This window comes from Lactuca virosa, chromosome 3 (assembly GCF_052849685.1).
Source record: "Lactuca virosa cultivar CGN04683 chromosome 3, Lactuca_virosa_CGN04683_v6, whole genome shotgun sequence".
Taxonomy (NCBI): domain Eukaryota; kingdom Viridiplantae; phylum Streptophyta; class Magnoliopsida; order Asterales; family Asteraceae; genus Lactuca; species Lactuca virosa.
In genome coordinates this window covers 279,894,275-279,915,464 of record NC_136428.1, presented here as the reverse complement: position 1 = coordinate 279,915,464, position 21,190 = coordinate 279,894,275, and the positions used below count along the sequence as shown (strand labels likewise).

The following is a 21,190-nucleotide window of genomic DNA, read 5'->3' as shown; positions in this document are numbered from 1 at the left end:
GATTAATTTAAATAAGTATAATTTCATAACAGATGATATTATTATTATTATTATTATTATATTACATTATTGATACATGTTTAGGACATAATTCAGTAATTGAAAGTGATGGATCTGCAAATAATCCTTTAGTGATTTTGGTCGCAATCCAATTGTTTGCAGCATCAGAATAGTGTACACCATCCCAACTAATGACCTTAGTTGGGTCTTTACAAGAATCAGCAAACACTTCACTCCCATTAATCTTTCCCCGATTCCCACAATACACGTCTTCATCCACATCATGGTACCCACAACATATCGTGAACCATTGTTTAAACCCTATCATAAATCCATATAAAAAAATGTCAAAGAAATTATTCATACATGATTAACAAAAACAAATCTTGTAATTGATAAAATAAATTTTATCACAAATTGAGCTCTGAGTGACACACCTAGGTCCTTTGCATTGCTAATTAGTTCATACTTTGCGGAGTACATGTCCACATAAATCAATATAGCTTTTGGGAGATCCGATCTCAGCTGAATTACTTTAGCTCTAAGTTGCTTGTTGAACTCAATGGCTATAGCATTTTGGTCTTTTGCACATCCAACCTCATCAAGGGAACCTTGTGGTGGATCAAGATTTTTCGCATATATTACGGGTAAGCACCCTATGGGTCCCGTATTATGTATCCAAAATGCCCTTGCCCCTTTTCCATATAATTGCTATACGTTCATGTTTTAGGTAAATGTTATTATGAAATTAATATAACCTATCATATTTAGAAAATATATCTTCAAAACAAGTGCAATAAGTATATATATGGTTTAACTCTTAACATAGATGCCACATTCTTTATTTCTCTTTGTGATGAAAACACGCATGTGTATTGAGTTATGACTTATGAGGCAACATCTACCCATATTTTGCCTTAAATAGGTTGACAAGACTTAGTTACCAACTTGGACACAATATCTTGTCTCACTCTCATCTTTATCATCTATTTTCAAGGATATATTCTATGACGTGCGTCCCACTTTGACATAAATGTGGACATTTTATAACATATTCTTAACTTATGGTTCCTAGTTTCAATCTAAAAGGTAAAAAAGAAAAAACTTACTTGAACACTAGAAGCAAATTGATTGACAAGGTCAGGGATCACAGCTCGACTCGCTTCAACTCCCAATGTCCTAAAAGCATATGCAATATCATTTTGGCCTATATCGATTGTGTATATAGCTTTCATGAAATCATCGGGTTTAGGTAAATTACTTCTTTGAGACTCCTCCTTAGCTACCAAATATACATTCTTTTAGTTAGGTAAAAACTGATAATTTAGCTCGAATATTTATTTTAAGGAATTTACCTTGATTATACAAATAAGTCGTTTTATCTTTAAGCTGATTAAAATGTTCAACTTGGACATCCAAAGAAAACGGGCTAACCCCATTTGCAAACCACGACTCATTTACACGTTTAATGGTCGCACCACCCGTTGCAAAATTCGCACCATGCGTGTAATTTGCTTTGATTGAATCCAAATATGCGCTCAAATACAACAATCCAAGTTTCTCAGCTAATTATATATCGTAAAACAATAAATTTTGTTAATAAATAAATGTTAAATACAACAATCCAAGTATTAATTAATCACAATTATTACCATAATTAAATGTTAAATACATTAATTATAATAAATATTACCATAATAAATATAAAATTCATTAATAATCTCCATAATTAATGCATTTCATATTTAATTATAGTAATATTTTTTATAATTAATACTTCTTATATGTGCCCTTAGGGCACATATTAGAAAATCCCATTAATAAATTCTTATTAATAAAACGTAAAATCACGATTATTTGTTTGTAATTCGTATAATTTTTTGTTTACCAATGAAGTCTATGATCAGGCGGCCATCGCTGGCTCTTCCGACGGGCCTCTTGAAGAAGGTTTCACCGCAGGGCGGCCCGGGAGGATAGAATGCCGCCGCTATGCCGCCAGTGTCAGAATTTGAATCACCGAAATTGTATATAGCCGGAATATGGCAGTTGCCGGAAGGCGGTGGAGATGGCTGACCGGTGGCTACTCCGGTAGCCAATGAGAGGAAGAATATGATAGCTGCCATGATGAGTACAAGCAAACTCCGGTGGTCCTTTATGTATATACACAAGCACCATTTCCTTCACTTTGCTTAAGTGTCACTTTAGCCCCTCTACTTTCACCAACTATTTTGAATACTGAACAACCAAAAATTTTAAATTACGTATATTTTAATAAAAGATGTTTAATAGTTATACATTTAAGCTTTTTATAATATTAATTAAATCATTATTGTTTAGTTTTAATCAAATTATTTAAGAGTTGTCTCCGTTAACTTGCTTTCCGCTCGTCTTCTTGTTTTAGTTGTAATTTTTGTACATTTTTTTTTAATTTAATAAGATTGTGTAATTGACTGACTAATAACATTTGTGATAAAAAATGTAAAATGGCTATGACAAATTGATAATTATATTTATGTAAGAGTATCTCCAACTAAACATTAAAACTAATCTTTTATACCAAATTAAATGTTCTCTCTATCAAACCTAACGTAATTGTTATACCATTTTGATGTAAATGATCAAAAAAAAAAACTAAATCTAGCACTTTACTATGCGTTTACTATAATTTTTGTGTACAGTTTATCATTCAAGTTTGGGTGTTAATTATATAGTTTTTCCAGTATCTAACGATATTTTAACTATAATACATGTTACTTTAATATTATATTATATGCTAAATTGATATTAATTTTTTATATATATTGAATTTGTTTTATTTTTTAAACTTATTTCATAATTTCAATTTTTAATTACATGCAGTTGACTAGTAATTGTGTTATTTAATAAGTTTTTTTTTTTTTTTTGCAAAAAGATGCACATAAAATAAATAACTAAAGTATTATTAAAAAGTATACATAAGTTAGAAAAATTAATATATTTTGAATACTCTTCTAGTGTCGATAAATAACAATACTAAAGTATCATTATCAAGATATTATTTTAATATACAAAATAATACAATATGTATAACCGTTGCATCTAAAAGGTTTATTAATCTGTTAAAGGGAAGGCTAATTATTAAAATATTCAAAATGCATGGTAATTCTAAGATCAATTCTTAAATATCTATTAAAAAATATTTGCAAAATACGTTCACACAATATATTTTTACACGAAATGACATCATTAATCGCAAAATGTTGTTGCTATTTCGTATGAGAAAAAATACGAATGTTTTAAAAGATTTTGTATTGTGGCAAAATACTTCAAGTTATCACTAATCAATTAATCTACTAATCAATTAATCTTGATTAAAGAGTCTCTAGTATTCATGTTTACTTTTCTAAATCTTATATATAGGAAATGAGATTTAATTTTTTACTGCAAATTGATAAGCCGTTTCTTTTATTCATATAGATGTTCAAACTCATGACCATACAAAGAAAAGAAGTAAGGGGCAATTACCTATAAAAACAATTTTACTGAAAAAAGAAGGATTTCACGAATGTATAATACTTCATATTAAATGTTAAAAAGATAACTTTTTATAATGGAAAACCAATAAATGTACTGTATCTCTTTTCTTTACTTTTAAAACACACATCTGGCATCATGTTGACGTATACATGCCGTTATGCTTCACCAATCTTCAACACAAATAGGCCACATTTAACTCATACAGATCATAACCTTTTAAAAATGTGTATTTTTTGCAAATTAGGGTTGTTATAATGAGTCACACTTTTATGAAAACATCTACAAATCAGATAAATATAATCTCTTTAATTAATATGTAACAATCAAGATTGCGCCAAAAAAAAGTAACATGCAATTCTAATACGTCGTACAAAAACTATGAAGGTTTTTTTTTTCTTTTGATTTATTTTTTGTTATTTTTTGGTAAGAAAGGTGTAGAGTCATTACCACCAGTACCAAAATAACGATCTCCAAATTCACCCATTCCTGGAATTACTCTTGAATGCTCGTTTAGACCGGAATCTATCTCTGACGTCACTATTTTAAGTCTTGGATATTGTCCACAAACTGTATGTATTCCTTCTGGTGCCTTCACATATCATTACCAAATAAAAATACAATCATCATTATATTTATCTTTTTATTGATAATGATATTATTTTATTTTAAGATAATGTTAAAATAAAACAAATTATAGTTGTTAGCCAAAATTAAAAAAATATTATCAAGACATTATTGAGATGAATTTATGAAAGAACTCTACTTTGGTTTTTCATTTTTTGGTTTAAACATAGAAAGATTTTTTTATATTGAGATTTTATATTATTTTTCATAAAAAAAAAAGTATTACATGAAACTTTAAATTATATAAAAACCACTATAATTTGGAATTATTTTTGATATAACCAGATTTTATTATTATTATTATTATTATTATTATTATTTATTTATTTATTTATTTATTTATTTATTTTTTTGTGATTTAACAATTATAACATTGAATTTAAGAAAAACATCTTTAACCATAAAATTAATCTTCTGATTGTTTTTTGAAATTCATTAACCCAAAAAACTCAGTGTTTTTTCTTTAAAAAAACAAACTTTCAGAGATCAAAGCAGAAAAAAATACTCTCAATGGTTAATAAAAAAAACAAAAAAAGAAAAAAAAAAAACTAGATGGCTTTTATGGAATCTGACTTTAAGAAATATGATCACATACCTATAATAGGTAAAAGGTACCTTACTTATTACAAATAATAACAACATACTTAATGTTTTATTCAAAATGCAAGTACTTTGCTATTATGGATATGGAAATATATCTACATTGTTATTATAGGTAAAAGGTACTTTACTTAATACAAATAATAACAATGTACTTAAATTATTATCCATAATAGAAACATACTTGATTTTTTACCAATAATAGCAACACACAAAACTTTACTTATTACAAATAACAGCAACATACTCGAATTTCCCTACCAATATAGGCAATCTACTTTATATATATATATATATATATATATATATATATATATATATATATATATTGCTATTTTTGGTAGAGAATATAAGTACACTGCTATCTTAATTAATCCGAATTGAGCTTACTGCAATAAGGTTAAGGAAAATGATGTTGGATTCAGATACACCCTTGTTGAGCAACAAGGAAATTGCCTCCACAGCAGAATCACCTGATTAATTATACAAAAATGGTTTAAAGAATATTAAACATTATTTTTTATTAAAAAAATTGATGATAAGTTCAAGTGTATTAATTGTATAAAACCTGAAGCAAGCACTGGATCAAGTAATAAAACTTGTCGGCTTGCAATATCTTTAGGTAGCTTCTCATAAATTAACTGCACCAAAAAATTTAATTTGATTAATAAGAATATTTAAAAAAGTATAAAAAATACAAGTTTATTTTATTTATATCTATAAATAACAACATACATTATTATTATTATTATTTAATGGTTTTTATAGGAGAAATTAGACCTGTCGATCATTCCCTTCGCGTTGAATAAGGACTTTACCGATTTTGATTCCTTTACAACAAGCTCTTAATGCATTTTCCATGCTTTCCCCACTAAAAAATTGTGAAATTTAAACTTTTTATATTTTTGATAAATATGAAATGAAGAAAGAGTGAGAGACTTATGTTCTTTTGTGTGGAAAAATACGTTGTTGAAAAGAAATACCTTCGAATGACTGACACCCCACATAACCTTTTGCAGAATACCACTCCTGTGTAGATGGATCCTGCAAAAAGGAAAAATAACTAGACCGGTGAGAAGGCATTTACGTCTTTTGTACATGTCTTACTTTTTTGGGTAAGAGAAAAAAAAATATTTTTATCCCATTTACATCAATGGACACAACCCAGTACTATATGTTATGTTTTGTCTTGTCCTGTATAACTTACCTGTTGGAGTAATGATTTGTTTTTCAGTAAAAGGAAGATGACCTAAACCATGCTCCACAACCTAAAAATTATTTCAGACGTTTTAAATGAATATAAGATTATAATCTTAAATCATATTTTAAATATTTTAAATTGTCATCATACCAAGCGAATAAGCCGATCCGCATAAAAAACAAAGTCATGCTTTCTTGTTTTCACATCACGTATGAGTGTGTGCATTCCGCGAATCTAAAAGAACACAAAGTGAAATAAAATTATTTGAAATAAATTATAAAATACATATTAATAAAATTTTTGATAGAATGTTTATTATTTGTTACCTGGAATGTTGAGGGGATAACAAAAAGGTTTTGATAAATTTTACAAAGATCATGTTGGCCAAGCTTTGTACGGATATGTTGGACTATCAAGTCAATGGCCACATCATTATCTGATCCTCTAGGGATGATAATATCTGCATGCTTCTTTGATGGAAGAATGAATTCTTCAAAACTAGGTTTTACATGTTTATCATACTGCAAATCAAAGTTTAAATGTATAAAAAAAATGTTATATCCAGGAATAATTCAAAGAGGTTTGGCCTGGTGTAGCGCAGGAGGGGATAATGTGGATCAGTGGAGTTGGGTTTAATCTACAAAATTAGTTATTATCTAGTATTCAATTTGTTAGAGTTATATTTTCTAGTTATTTAGGATCTGTTAGTAGCAGGACGTTATAAATATAACGGTCCATAGTTATTTTAGGGGAAGAAATAAAAAGTTAACCTTTGGTTATTGGAGTTTGCCTGTACTCGAATCCAGGTCCTATCATCTTTGTATCAGAGTGGTACGGTTTTGATGGCGGAGAAGCTAGAGGGAAAGGGAACCAATGGAGAGCATTTGGCGGCGTTGGAATCATCTGTCAACCGAATCATTGATTCCACGGAAGCTCATAAGGTGGAGGTGGCGGTGCAAATGGAAGAATTCACCAGGGCAATTGCTGATTTAACCCTGGCGATCAAGAAACCCACCAAGAAAAACAGGAAACACGATTCTGGTTCGTCCTCTAATTCAGAAACTGATCGTGGGAATGAAAATGATGACTCCAATGATTCTGATCAAAACACGCAAAGTTAAAAGAAATCAAAAAAAGGAAACAGGAAAAGAAACGCACTCAAGGATTGCCGAACAGGTATTTTGAAGTTCAAGAATTCAGTCAAAAGGATCAGTTGAAGGCGGTGGCAATTTGTTTAGCATGACTCAAAAACACCGTTCCGCTCTTAGAGGAAGTTTAAGCGGAAATTACTGGAGCGTTTCCAATCCTCCCATGAGGGTAGCGTTCAGGAGCAATTTTTAGATATACAACAGAAAGGGTCCGTTCGTGACTACGTGGACCGGCTTGAAGGTTTTGCGGGCCAATTGGCGAGCGTACCCGAGTCGGTTCAAGAGAGTACTTTCATCAAGGGGCTCAAAGTGGAGATACGTTCAGCCGTCCGGATTGCGGAACCAGAATCCCTTATTCAGGCAATCCGTATGGTTATCAAAATTGATGAGACCAGGGCTATTGGTGGCGTTAAAGTTGGTACAGGGGGACCAGATCGACACGTTGGAACAGCGGGGTAGATTCTAAGGGGACCCCGTCTCTAACATAGAAGTTAGTGAGAAGAAAGGAAGTGGGGGTGGGACGTTTAAGCGTTTGACAACAGCTGAGTTGGCAGAAAAATGGGCCAAAGGGATATGTTTCCAGTGTGACGAAAAATTCTCACCCGGTCATCGTTGCCCGAGCAAGACATTGCAGGTCTTAATTTTGGGTGATGAAGACGGGGGACAAAGATGAGTCGAAGGGACAGTTAATTGGACCTGATATTGGGCATGTCATGGCTTTAAACCTTGGGAGATATGACAGTTAATTGGCGGGAGTTATGGATGCAATTTTGGGATGGGGAAAGATTGGTCACTGTCCGGGGTGATCCTAGCATGGCCAAAACTTTGGTTTTGTGTAAATCTCTGTGTAGGATGTTACAACAGGAGGTGGAAGGATACATGATCCACGTGGGAACCATCGAAGGGGAATGGAAACTAGGAGGAACATCACAGTTGGTCCACACCGTTCTGGAGTTGTTTGACGATGTTTTTCACATGCCAGCCGACCTACCTTCGCAAAGGAGCCATGAACATGCCATCAATCTTCGAGAGGGTAGGGGACCGATTAGTGTCAGGCCTTATCGGTACCTGCATGCACAGAAAGATGAGATTGGGAGACTAGTTCGTGAGATGCTCAAGGCAAGAGTGATCCAACCGAGCACGAGTCCTTTCTTAATCCCGATATTGTTAGTTAAGAAGAAAGATGGACGTTGACGGTTCTGCGTGGATTACCGCGCACTTAATAAGGAGATGGTGCTAGATAAGTTTCCCATACCCGTGATTGATGAATTGTTGGATGAGCTTCACGGGGCAGTTGTATTTTCTAAACTCGATCTTAAGTCCGGTTACCATCAAATACGTATGAAGGTGGGGTACGTGCAGAAAATAGCTTTCCGAACACACGAGGGCCACTACGAATTTTAGGTAATGCCATTTGGGCTTACGAACGTGCCCATGACTTTTCAGTCCCTCATGAACAAGGTATTCCAACCATTTGTAAAGAAGTTTGTACTTGTGTTTTTTGATGACATTTTAGTATACAGTAAGTTTGAGAGGGAACACCTGGAACATCTAGAGAGGGTTCTCATGGTTCTGAGAAAAAATAATTTATATGCGAACAAGAAAAAATGTTTTTTTAGTTTGGAGCAGGTGCAGTACCTTGGTCACATCGTATCCAAAGAAGGGGTGTCGGCTGACCCAACCAAGATTTCAGCCATGTTGCAATGGCCGGTACCAAAGACTTTGAAGGAACTCCGGGGGTTTTGGGTTTGACTGGTTACTACCGTAAGTTTATGAAGGATTATGGTAAAATAGTGTGCCCCTGGCAGAGCAATTAAAGAAAGATAATTTCAAGTGGACCCCGAAAGCAACCGAAGCATTTAAAAAATTGTTGGTGGCAATGACTCGGGTACCTGTGTTGGTGTTGCCAGATTTTTCTAAGAAATTTGTACTCGAAACAGATGCGTCTGAGTACGGTTTGGGGGCGGTGCTCATGCAAGATGGTAGACTGTTGGCTTATTTTATTCATGTTTTGGGAACACGAGTACGTCTCAAGTCGGTTTACGAAAGAGAGTTAATGGCAATTGTGTTAGCCATTCAGAAGTGGAGACCATATTTGCTGGGTCGGAGGTTTGTTGTTCGAACCAACCAACGGAGTTTGAAGTTTTTAATCGAGCAACACGGTGTCACGGAAGACCACCAGAAATGGATCTCGAAAATTATGGGGTACACTTTTGACATTGTTTATAAACCGGGTAACGAGAATAGCGTGGCTGATGCGTTATCAAGAATTACTCCCGAGGCGTAGCTGGGTACTGTCACGGCTACAGTCTGTCGGTTTGATTGGGAGGCATTATAGGCTGACCTGCAGTCAAATCAAGAGATTTGTTCCATGAAAGAAAAAGTAGAAGAGGGAACCACACCAGCGGGGTATTCGGTGGACCAGCAACGACTGTTGTTTGAAGGCCGACTCGTAATTCCTAAGGTGTTGCATTGGGTATCGGTTCTTTTTAAGGAGTTTCATGAAGGTGTGGTTGGCGGGATATCAAGGGTACAAAAAACGTATCAACGCCTTGACCGTGAAGTGTACTGGGCAGGAATGAAAGGTGACGTGACGAAGAAGGTGGTCGAGTGTGACACGTGTCAACGACACAAATACTCAACGATGGCCCTAAGTGGGTTGTTGCAGCCACTTGAGTTGCCATCTATAGTTTGGTCCGAGCTTACGATGGATTTTATTGACGGGCTACCAAAATCGGAGGGTAATACCGTCATTTTTGTTGTTGTGGATCATCTCAGCAAATACACGCATTTTATACAGCTAGTTCGGTGGCAAATGTATTTGTGAGGGAGGTCGTGAAGCTTCACGGGATATCGGAGTCCATTATTTCTGATCGTGACAAGGTATTTCTTAGTAATTTTTGGAAGGAATTGTTTAAAGCAATGGGCACCAAGTTGAGAAGGAGTACGACTTACCACCCACAAACGGATGGTCAAACCAAGGTGGTCAATCGTTGTTTGGAGACGTATATGCGTTGTTTTGCGGCGGAAACGCCAAAGAAGTGGGTCACAGTGGGTCACATGGCTACCGTGGGCAGAATACTGGGATAACACTTTATTTCATACTTCAAAAAAGACGACACCTTTTCAGGTATTGTATGGTAGGAATCCGCCTCATCTGGTGTATTACGGGAAAGCAAAAACGGTGGTAGGCATGGTCGAGCAATATTTGGAAGAGCGGGATCAAGTGCTAAAAGAACTTAAAGTCCATATGCTCAAAGCTCAACAGAAGATGAAGAAAAATGTGGATGCACATAGGAGAAATGAAAGTTTTGATATTGGAGATCGGGTGTACTTAAAGCTTCGCCTATATCGACAACGTACTATGGCGAGACGGGTTAACAAGAAACTTGCACCTAGATATTTTGGGCCTTATGAGGTCATTGAGAATATCGGACATGTGGTGTACGTCTCCTGTTGCCAGAAACAGCTCGCATTCATGCTGTTTTTCACGTGTCCCAATTAAAAAGGGCCATTGGGAACCGTATTGCTGGTCCTCATTTGCCAGCTACCCTTACTGAAGACATGGAGGTTATCTTACAACCTGATGGCGTAGAAGGAGTTCGAGAGGGTGTCAAGGGTCGTGAAGTGTTGATTCGTTGGAAGGACTTACATGATTATGAAGCAACTTGGGAAGAGTTTGAAGTGTTGAATGAGCAATTTCCTGACTTTAACCTTGAGGACAAGGTTCAAAATTGGACGGAGAGTGATGTTATATCCGGGAATAATTCAAAGAGGTTTGGCCTAGTGTATGGCTGGAGGGGATAATGTGGATCAGTGGAGTTGGGTTTAATCTGCAAAATTAGTTATTATCTAGTATTTATCTAGTATTCAATTTGTTAGAGTTATCTTTTGCTCCATAGTTATTTTAGGGGAAGAAATAAAAAAGTTAACCTTTGATTATTGGAGTTTGCCTGTACTCGAATCCAGGTCTTATCAAAAAACTATAATAAAATGATAAAATCAACTAAAATTTCCAATATTGTTTTAAAAAAGAACTAAAGAGCACTACTTTAGTAAATTATAACATTAAAGCTTGTTGAAAACATTGTACTTTGAAAAATCAAACCAATTATAACATGGCAATTCCAATTTTTTTATTAGGACGTTATACTTTGAATTATCTTTTAAATTATAACAGTGAAATTTGCTTTGAATTTAGAAGATATTGCTATAATTGGGTATGTTTTTGAAATTATATTGCTTTAATAAGAAGAAATGAAAGTAGAATGCTATAATAAACAAATCAACAAAAGTATATTGCATTTAATCCTTTGATAAATGGTTACCTTATATTTTTTGAAAAAGGTACAAACAAATGTGACAATAGCTAGAATCACTAAGTTGGTATCTTCTAGCTCTTAAGCTAATTATACACATACTACTTGTAAAATTCATGCAATTTTTCATAAAGTTAATTTTGTTACTTCATAAAGTTTATTAAGATAGTAGATTTTGTTATTTCATAAAAGTTCATTAAGCAAAAAGAGAGCTCTACTAACTTGGTCAAGCACGTACTGAATATTTCTGCCTCTCTCAATGGTGTCACGCTTTATCCTCCTTCCCAATCGCACATCAGAGTCTATATTCATGAATTCAAAAGTTATTATTATATAATGGAAAATTTAATAATAAACATGTGAATCCAAAAAAAAAGTAAGTTATATAGTAAAATGAAAGATGATATAGTATCTAGCCATGTAAGTTTCACTTCATTTTCCATTATATTATTTTTCCCACATTGATTTTCTATTCTCTATATGAAATCCAACATTCGTTATAGAATTTTTAAATGGTTTAATTTATTTTAGTTAAAAGTACAAGAAAATCAATGTGAATAAATTATGATAAGTAATGAACCTGAATCAACAAAGATTTTCATGCTCATCATATCTCGAACTTTGCTATCATGAAGGACAAGAATTCCTTCAAGAATGATGACATCCGAAGGGTTTACCTACATTTAGCTCAAAGATCAAAATTATTGATTTGTCCTACACTAAAATTTGTTCATGATCATCATAATTAGTTCAACTTCACATACCATGCGACCTGATCCACTGCTCTTATGGATCTTATAATCATAATCTGGAATGTTAGCTGGTTGTCCCTTTTTTAATGTTTCCATGCATGATAAGAGAAGCTCAGTGTTGAAAGAATCTGTATAAATCATCATGACATAGTGTAAAGTTTCTAAATGTTTAAAGAATTTGTAGCATTAGGAATTTTGAGATGAATAAGTTAATTACCAGGGTGATCAAAATTGTAATCTTGTGCATTTGCTGATTGCTCATCACTCAAAGAACGATAAAATGAATCCTATAAAGATTTGAACTTGATTAAAGTACTTGAACTAAACTTTAGCATTGCTAGAATTAGAGTTCAATCAATAATCATACAAAACCATGTAGCTTGTAGCATCTAATGCATGTTACTTTACAACCTTTTGTAGGGTTTCAATGTGAATAGAGCTTGTGTCTTACTTGATTGATAAGAGCAACCCTTTGATCATGGAGTCTTGATATGATCACATTGCAAACAGTTGTTTTTCCAGATGCAGTTCCACCAGCAACACCTTACATTTCAAAGAAATGAAGTAATTTGTTAATATTAAGTATTAACATCACAACTGTGACATAATCTCAAACACAAACACAACTTTCTAAAAAAAAGTGAAGTTTTGAAGTATCAAGACTCTGAGACAGATGATTTACCAATGATGAAAGGCACTTTGTTTGGCTTTTGTGCACATGCACTGTCTTGTTGAGAAGAAGACTGATCTTTAACAATGTTACTCGATTTATCCGACTTTTTAGCATCCATCACAAGTGTGAAACTCTGATATCGATAAAAACAGTTAGTTGTGTAATTAAATTCACTAAACGAAATTGATTTGAAACAATGGAGTTCTCTTAGTTCAATACGAAGTCAAACTCCATTCCACACAAACATAAGTTCAACCCAATTAGATTTAAAGTTTTGAAACAATAATCAACATAACGATGATATAGAAAATGCACAAGTAGATGAACATATCAAGACATATTTTGATCGAATAAAATCTCATTGTTTTAGAAGAAAAGAGAGCAAGCGGGAAAATCACAGTTCTTTGAGTTGATGACGTAGTCCATTCTTACATGGAAAATCATGATTTCCTTTTTAATTTCTTTTCAGAGTAAATTGGGTGAATGATATATGTAGTTTGGGGTATATTACGTACTTAGTACCTATTATTTATTTATTTTTTTAACTTGGACCATCTTGTTTTTTGTTTTTGTTTTGATTTTGGTCCGTAGTTGACTATTTTATATTTTGTTCCTTTTTAGTATTTTCTAATTATTTTTGGTTATTTAAAGAATAAATTACATCGGCGTGGTTTGGCGGATCAAATAACTTGCACCACTCGTTCTTTGTTTTTCATGCACGATCGCTCGATAGTTCTTTGGGCATACATAGTTAATGAGAGCATGTTAACCTTCATCTCCCGCCCTGCATGCGAGGGGCATTTTTGTCTTTCTCTTTTTACTTCTTTCTTGTGAATCTTTGTATTGACATATCTACTCTAATAAATAAATCTACTCTAATAAATAAAAATCATTTCTATCATTTGTCACATTTTTTTATTCATTTTAACAAATGCGAGTATGTGATTAATTTTCACTTATCATTTAGTGGTAATTTTTGATTTTTTTAATTAACTATTCTAATTTTTAGGTTACAGAAAGTAATTAAAGTAATTAATGTGTCATTAATTTGTTTCTTTATATTTTCAAATTTTAATATGTTTCCTTTAATTTATATAATTCAAAATTAGCATGTTTTTTCAAAGTTCATTGTCATTTTAGACAAAATGGTCTACATAGGAAAAATAATCGAACTTTGTTGTTTTTCATTGATAAAACTAACAAAAAGGCTATATGGAAAAAATGTAATTATTTCTCTGTAGTTTGTTTTATTAGTATAAATTGATTTATTTATTTATCATTTTGTTTGTATATATTTTGAAATTTTATTTTAAAAAATACTTAATGTTTACACCTTGATATTTAACATTTCCTTTAAAAAAATATTTAATATTTATATCTTCATATATAACTTTTTTTAATCAACCCGTGTATTACATGGGTCTCATACCTAGTAATGGTAAAAGATCTCCCCCTCTCTCTCTCTCTCCCCCCCTCTCTCTCTCTCTCCCTACCTACTTCACACTTTATTCCCTCAACCATGCACATCTTTCTTCTCGTTTGCCATATTCATTTCCAAAGAAAAAAATGGTGATTTTTAGTTGTGGCTGATCTATGATCATACTTCTCATATGAGCAAAAACCTTAGTTTTTGTTTCTGTGGATGTTCTAAAACCAACACTGTGTGCCTATTTATTGGTTGGATCGATCTGTCAATGTGCCCTATATCCATCGACATCATTCCATGTTTGTTGAGGTCAAAAAATGTGATTTAAACCACTTCGGTTGTGGTGACTTGGTAAGACATATGGAAGATATGATGGATAACCAATTGACCCATGTTCAAATCCTGACATTACTCAGTCCTTGTGGCCATGAAGGTTCGCCTGCAGTGACTCCAGAGCATGAGGCAAAACCTCATGTTTGCAGAGGAAAATTAGTCGGTGCGCGAAAGCTGGCCCGAAAACCCTTGTTAGGGATGTTCCCTTTCCAAAAAATGTGATTTAAGTTGTTATTATTAAAGCTATGTCATAAGAAAAAAAGTATATGATGTTGATTGCAAGTTAGGTTTTTAATTTTCATGATTTGTTTTATATTGGATGTGACATTCTCTCTATTAAGTGTTGTTCTTGTTCTTCTTCAATCTAGTCATTTATATTTTGTAATGTAAGGGTTTAGTTTGAAGAATATTTTAGTATTGGTATATTTTGGTTTGATGGAGAAAAGTTGTTTTGTTAAAACTGTATATTTTTGTGTTCATCAATACATTTACCAATTAAAAGAAACCGGCATTGCAAGTTCATAACTTTTCTTAACATGAACTAACAAAATATGGTAAATACAAGATAAACCGTGAGTTGATGTCATATTAACCAAAACTAATGTAAAACATAACACAATAATGTTTAACAACCATATTAACAAGCACAACCTATTTCCAATTGGTTTTAGGTCTAACAAGAATATAATTTGAGCATTATCATTATGCATTGTTTGCACACAATATCTATGAGATTCCACAATATCCCTACTCCGACCCTGTTCAATGTTAGGTTATAACTCATAAACCATAACTTTGATTGAGTTGATTCCGGTGGCTCCGGAAAGAGATAACATTTTCTACAATTCTTATCTTTGATTTTATTTATTTATTTATTTTTATTTTTTTTCAATTCAGTCCCTTTTTTTTGAAACGGCAAATCTAACCTATTCCTAAACTACTCCTTAAATCCACCTATGTTCACAACGGGACTTGAACCCTCAACCTCAAAGAAGGAGGGCAACATCAGATACCGCTGAGCTATGCCGCATGGAAGATCAAGGATAGTTGATGTCTCTTAGATTTGTGCAACATTGTTATGCTTTTACTAAATTCCCAAGCTTTTGTTTTTGACATTTTAATGCCCACTCTTTTGTATGTATTACATATATATGGTTTTACTTTATAGCCTATGCTTATGATAATTAAACTTCCCTTTATAACTCATCCGAACACATATTGACACATACTTATACATACTTACATATTTGTTACTCTCTTACGTACACATAGGGGCGAAGCCAAAAAAAAAAAGGGTGTTCCTCAACTTAACATGAGGAAAAAGAATACAAATGAGGAAAAATGCTTGAGGAAAAAAATAACATATATCATAAATACCTAAATGATATTTTACTTTTAAAAACAAAAAAAAAATGAAAATGTGAGGGTGGACCTGGGTTACTATGGTCCTAGGGTGGCTCCTCCTTGCTTACACATACATTTACCTATATATTGTTCTTCACTTTCTCGTTTATTAATTTATACACTTAATTGGATATATTACAAGCCATTTATCATCTTTTTACTTACTCACACACCCTTATACACGTGTGTGTGTGTGTGTGTGTGTATATATATATATATATATATATATATATATATATATATATATATATATATATATTATTAACATTTGTTGGCTTCTTTTCTCACATTCACATACATTTGTAGTTTTGTACATTGTTATACACGTTTAATACAAATAGATGTTTGTTGATCTCTTTTTTACACCCACATATGTATAAATACCTTAATAATGATTTGTTACTTCTTTTCACCATCACATACTTATGTCAATATAGATTAACAAGCAATTGTTTACTCCTTTTCATAAACACACACTTCTACATATATATAGATATATTAATAGGTATTTAGCAAACTCCTTTGTACACCCCTACTTATAAACCTATAGATACTTGTGTATCCCTTTAATACTCTTGTACACAGATACACTCAATTATACATACGTACATGTATCGCGTGTATTCTTATTCATATTTCATGTAGTTTATAGGGTTATTATTGTCCATAAATTTCCAGCCACTATTAGTTTCATAAAACAAGTCCTTTATGTGGTAATTACTTGGTTAAAGTGGACTAGGGTATCACAAGTTCAAGGTTATGTATTGGCCACGTGAGGAAGCATCAATCGGGTATTACATGCATGATAGTTCAATGCTAACTCGATGTATATTGGCAGCAATAGTAGGGGCAATATGGAATTAATTTATACACTAACTTGAACTTAGTTTGGGGTTTCAATTCATGGCTTCATGCCATGAAGCCATGATGAAGGGTATGGACAGGCCCGACCCAATACATGAGCGACTTGGGCTTAGGCCCATGGCATCAAAATTCTTAGGGCAGCAACTCAGTCCAACAATATCTATAATATATAAAATAGTAGCCCAAAAATTATCCCATATCTTTTGATCTGATTTTGGACGTGAGAAAGCAACGACAACTTTAACGCCAAACAACCATCTATATCCGATCATCGCATAGACAAACGAAACGTCCGCTGGCGCCTAGAAAAACGTTGTTGTCGATTGGAGAATCCAATGTCTTACATCTCCGATAAATAAAAAGTAAGAACCGATTTCTGTATTTTTCTTAGTCGATAATGCAAAGCTCCATTTTCTAGTTATCAGTCAATAGTCGATTACTTATTAAATATCCCGATTTCTTTGATTTCTGGTTTTTAAATACTCCAATTTATGTATTTTTCAAGTTCTTATTTGTGATTCTTGATTTCTCTAAACTGGTCCGGTACTTAAAGATCGTGATTGTAGCCTTTTAGGTTTGAGATATAGTGTTTCTGATTCATTGATTCTGACTTAGGTATGATTCTGATTTGGCTGAGTTTAATTTCTGTTATTCTGGTTTTCTTTCCTTGTCTCATTCTAATTTCTGAAGTGATTTGTGTTCAGTTTTTTTGTTATTTGTTTCAGAAATCAGATTGTTTCTTGTTGGTTGTTGTAATGAAAGGCTTGTTCCATTTTTACTAGACTCGATTTCTTCTCTATTTGAGTTCGAAATCTAATTATTTGGGTTAGTTTCAGAAATCAGCTTTATTTCTTATATTCTTCTCTTTTTATTATAGGGAAAAAGGGTCAAAGTCTTGCATTCTTCTTTATTTTAGTTAAATCTCTTTATTACATGTACTTTTGTTGCAAAAGCTTCCATCATACTTCTTAATAGAAAACATAATTTGGGACCATCTAGTAACTCATTCTTTTTCATGGTAAATGTCAAAATCTTAATCAAGTCGAATGATTAATTGCTCATTGGTTTCCATTTATTTGTGAATTATTATTGTTTTTGTCATTTATTTACATGAGTAATATGTTTTTTGTTTGAGAATGTTTTATTTAAAGTTTTTGAATTTGATTGTTGAGGACTTGTTTCAAGGGCATTTTATGAGTAAAAGAAAGTTGAAGGAGCTGTTTGGGCACATCCATCACATGTAGTTACATGGACAATGCTTGGGATCCTGATGGCTTGTATTTGTTGTCATTTGTCAATATTGCTTCGTTTCTAAATTCTCTGCTGGATTATTTTGTTTTAAAAACAACTTTGTTTGATTTTTTGTGGACTGATTAATTGTGCATAAAACAAGACATAACTTGAATTATAATCCCAAAAAAGGTTGCAAAGCAGAAGTTTGTTGGTAGTATCTTATTCTTGGGTTAAGGTCATAGAATAGCAACATTCTGTTTTATTTTTGTATTTTTTAGAACCGTTATCATTTGAATTTTTTTTATAAACCCCTCTTTTAATTATCAAGTTTGATATTGATATCAATTTTGTAGACTATGTAGTTAAGTGGTTGAAGAATACTAATTGGTTTATAATAGTAACAAAAAAATAAATATAATTATCAAGTTTGTAAAGTAAGTGATGTTTTTTCTTCAAAAAGTATGTGAAAACATCATTTTAGTTGATTTTTGTAGTTTTTGTTTGTATAGTTTGTTTGATTATAAAACTTATTGCATTTTTGCTTTTATAAATTTTTTATTTATATGTTTTGTATATTATATAAGGGTATAAAAATCTTATCTCGCCTAGGGTATCAAAAATTAATGGACCGGCCCTAGGTATGGATTTGGGCAGCAATTAAACAATTCACAAATGGAGAAGGGAATAGATGGATTGTACACCTCTCAATCATAAGAATAACATAAGGGAATGAAGCAACACATATATAACCTCAAATCTTTTAACAAAAGAAAGTGTGTCTGTGTCTGATACATGGCCCGACCAAATAAAAAGAAAGAAAGAAAGCAGAGACAAGTGTGTATTACATGTATATGCTTCTGATTTCAAGGTTGAAAGAAGTGGATTGAGCAGAAAGGCATCGTCAAACATGAGAAGGAAGAAGATGGTTAAGAACTTACCAGGAAGTCTCGTGGTGTTACTGCTTCAATTCAACACGTACTATCCCGACTCTCTTTCCCATATCTCTCTCGTTCGTAGCTCTCTTTCTCTCTAATTCCCGATGCGTAATATATATCGATGGTATCGGTTGTTTATATAAGGTATGGAATTTGTGTTGGAATAGGATGCGATCGAGGCTTGAATACGTAGAGAATACGATCTATTCTGGGAGGATACGTACCTGTATGTTTATGTAAACCTAATTTCCAAATTTTTCACTTTGGTCCCGAACTTTCGGATCTTGGTAGAATTACCCCAAATCCATTTTCCATTAAGTTGTTGGTATTTTCCAGAATTTACATATTAGTACCTCAGATCTCAGATTTTGTCACTTCATATCCTAAACCCGATTTTCCCTACAAAACTGATATTTCCTTGAAAAAGAACTTTACCCCCTTGGTTTTAATTCCTTTACTACTTAAATATTTTCAATATATTTTAATTATATATTAACTCTTAAAATAATTTAAATCTCTTCGTAATTTATTTTAACAATTTTAATTAAACTTAAAAGAAAAAAAAATGCAAAAATGGTCCTTATGGTATGCATTTTTTCTGAGGTTTAGTTCAAACCCTAACTTTTTTTGGATGGGTGGTCCTTTTGAGCTAGTTTTGTTGCGTATTTGGTCCCTCTAAAAATTGAAATTACTTTAATACCCTTGGTGTATTTATTTTCCATTTTTTTAATTTGGTCTTTATGGACCCTCAAACTCGAAAATTACCTGTCTCTTATACCCTTATTGATTTCGTAATTTATTTAGCCGGTTAAAAAGTTGATGTGGCCGTTGACTTAGGTGGTCAATTAGTAATTGTGCCAAATGTGTAATTCCAGAGTGGAAAAAACTTGTAAATAATCTTAATTCATTTTCCATAGTCGTTTTATAAGAAGAGGAATGGAGATTTGAACTAGGGTTTTTAACCATCGTATCCACTACTGAGATTACATTGTTGTTGTCGAAGGTATTCTACTCTTTGAAGATTGTTTCACTGTTGCATGGCTGAGAACGATAACGAAGCTGTATATCTGAGAGTTCATCTACACTACAATGGTGTATTTGTTCGACATCCTTCTAGGTATGTTGGTGGGAATAAGTTCCTCTTCACTGATGTTGATTGGGAAGGTATGGATGTAAGGGACTTTTTTTATTTTATTGATAGAGCTATCGGGGAAGAGTTTCAAAACGTCTACTACTGCTTACCTAACATCCCTTTATCTAGAGGGATTCGTCCCATTGTAGATGATTTGGATTTTGCCTAGTTTATAGATAGCGGGTATGAATACGGGGAAATTTCAGTTTATGTTGATCATAATGGGAATGGGTTGGAGGAATGGTGGGATGATGACATGAATCTGGTTGTTAGTGAAGATAATGAAAGTGGCCTTGAAGATGATGGTGTACCTAGAAAAGAAGAAAACACTGCCCATGATGAAACCCATCCCAATGTAGGTCTTGAAGATGAAGTAATTGACATTGACAAAGTACCTTTGAATAAGACGACTGGGGATGAGTTTCATAGTAAGTTATGTCCTCCAGAAGGTGATACTGGTGACAATGAAGTTGAAGAAGAAGATGTTGAGATCCATTCCATTTTCAACCCTGATATGCAATGGAAGAGGCAAATACCTGTTCTTGGGATGAAATTTGAAAGTCCAAAGCAGCTGTAAAATATGTTATGTAACTATGATGTGGCAAATGGATACCAACTATGCTTCAAGAAGAATGATAGTAAAAGGTTGTTGGCGGTGTGTTGCAAAGGAGCTTGCCCATTTAGGTTATGGGCTACATGGATGAGGCAGGAGGTGTCATTTCAAATCAAGTCATTGAAGATTGAGCATAATTGTGCTAGAAACTACAAACTAGGATCAATTGTCACATACTCTTGGATATGAGAGCATTATACAAAGGAAATTTTGCATACACAAAAGTTAACAATTAGACAATTGAGATTGGAGGTCATCAAGAAGTTTTGAATACAGGTTAGTTTAAGTCAATGCAGAAGAGCAAAGGCACATGCAAAGAAACTTATCGAGGGGACTCTTATTGAGCTTTATGCAAAATTGTGGTCTTATGGGGAGGAAATTAGAAGAAGCAATCCAGGTTTAACAGTCAAAATGGAT

The 21,190-nt window shown here is 33.0% G+C and overlaps 2 protein-coding genes across 2 annotated transcripts; both read right to left on the bottom strand.

The window, feature by feature from the left end:
* Positions 1-21: 21 nt before the first annotated feature.
* Positions 22-2,151, bottom strand: LOC145167227 (GDSL-like Lipase/Acylhydrolase superfamily protein). Its single transcript, XM_079086356.1, has 5 exons — positions 1,889-2,151; positions 1,356-1,565; positions 1,110-1,282; positions 438-711; positions 22-321 (listed from the first exon to the last, which is right to left on the bottom strand). Exons 1-5 carry the CDS (start codon positions 2,121-2,123, stop codon positions 62-64), a joined length of 1,152 nt encoding a protein of 383 aa, XP_078942482.1. The 5' UTR covers positions 2,124-2,151; the 3' UTR covers positions 22-61.
* Positions 2,152-3,871: 1,720 nt separating this feature from the next.
* LOC145167226 (uridine kinase-like protein 5) lies at positions 3,872-19,206 on the bottom strand. Its single transcript, XM_079086355.1, has 15 exons — positions 19,032-19,206; positions 12,843-12,966; positions 12,612-12,703; positions 12,378-12,447; positions 12,173-12,288; positions 11,989-12,085; positions 11,631-11,710; positions 6,268-6,462; positions 6,092-6,175; positions 5,948-6,008; positions 5,724-5,784; positions 5,521-5,611; positions 5,309-5,381; positions 5,131-5,213; positions 3,872-4,105 (listed from the first exon to the last, which is right to left on the bottom strand). The coding sequence occupies exons 2-15, from the start codon at positions 12,949-12,951 to the stop codon at positions 3,920-3,922; spliced, it is 1,398 nt and encodes a 465-aa protein (XP_078942481.1). The 5' UTR covers positions 12,952-12,966; positions 19,032-19,206; the 3' UTR covers positions 3,872-3,919.
* Positions 19,207-21,190: the final 1,984 nt, after the last annotated feature.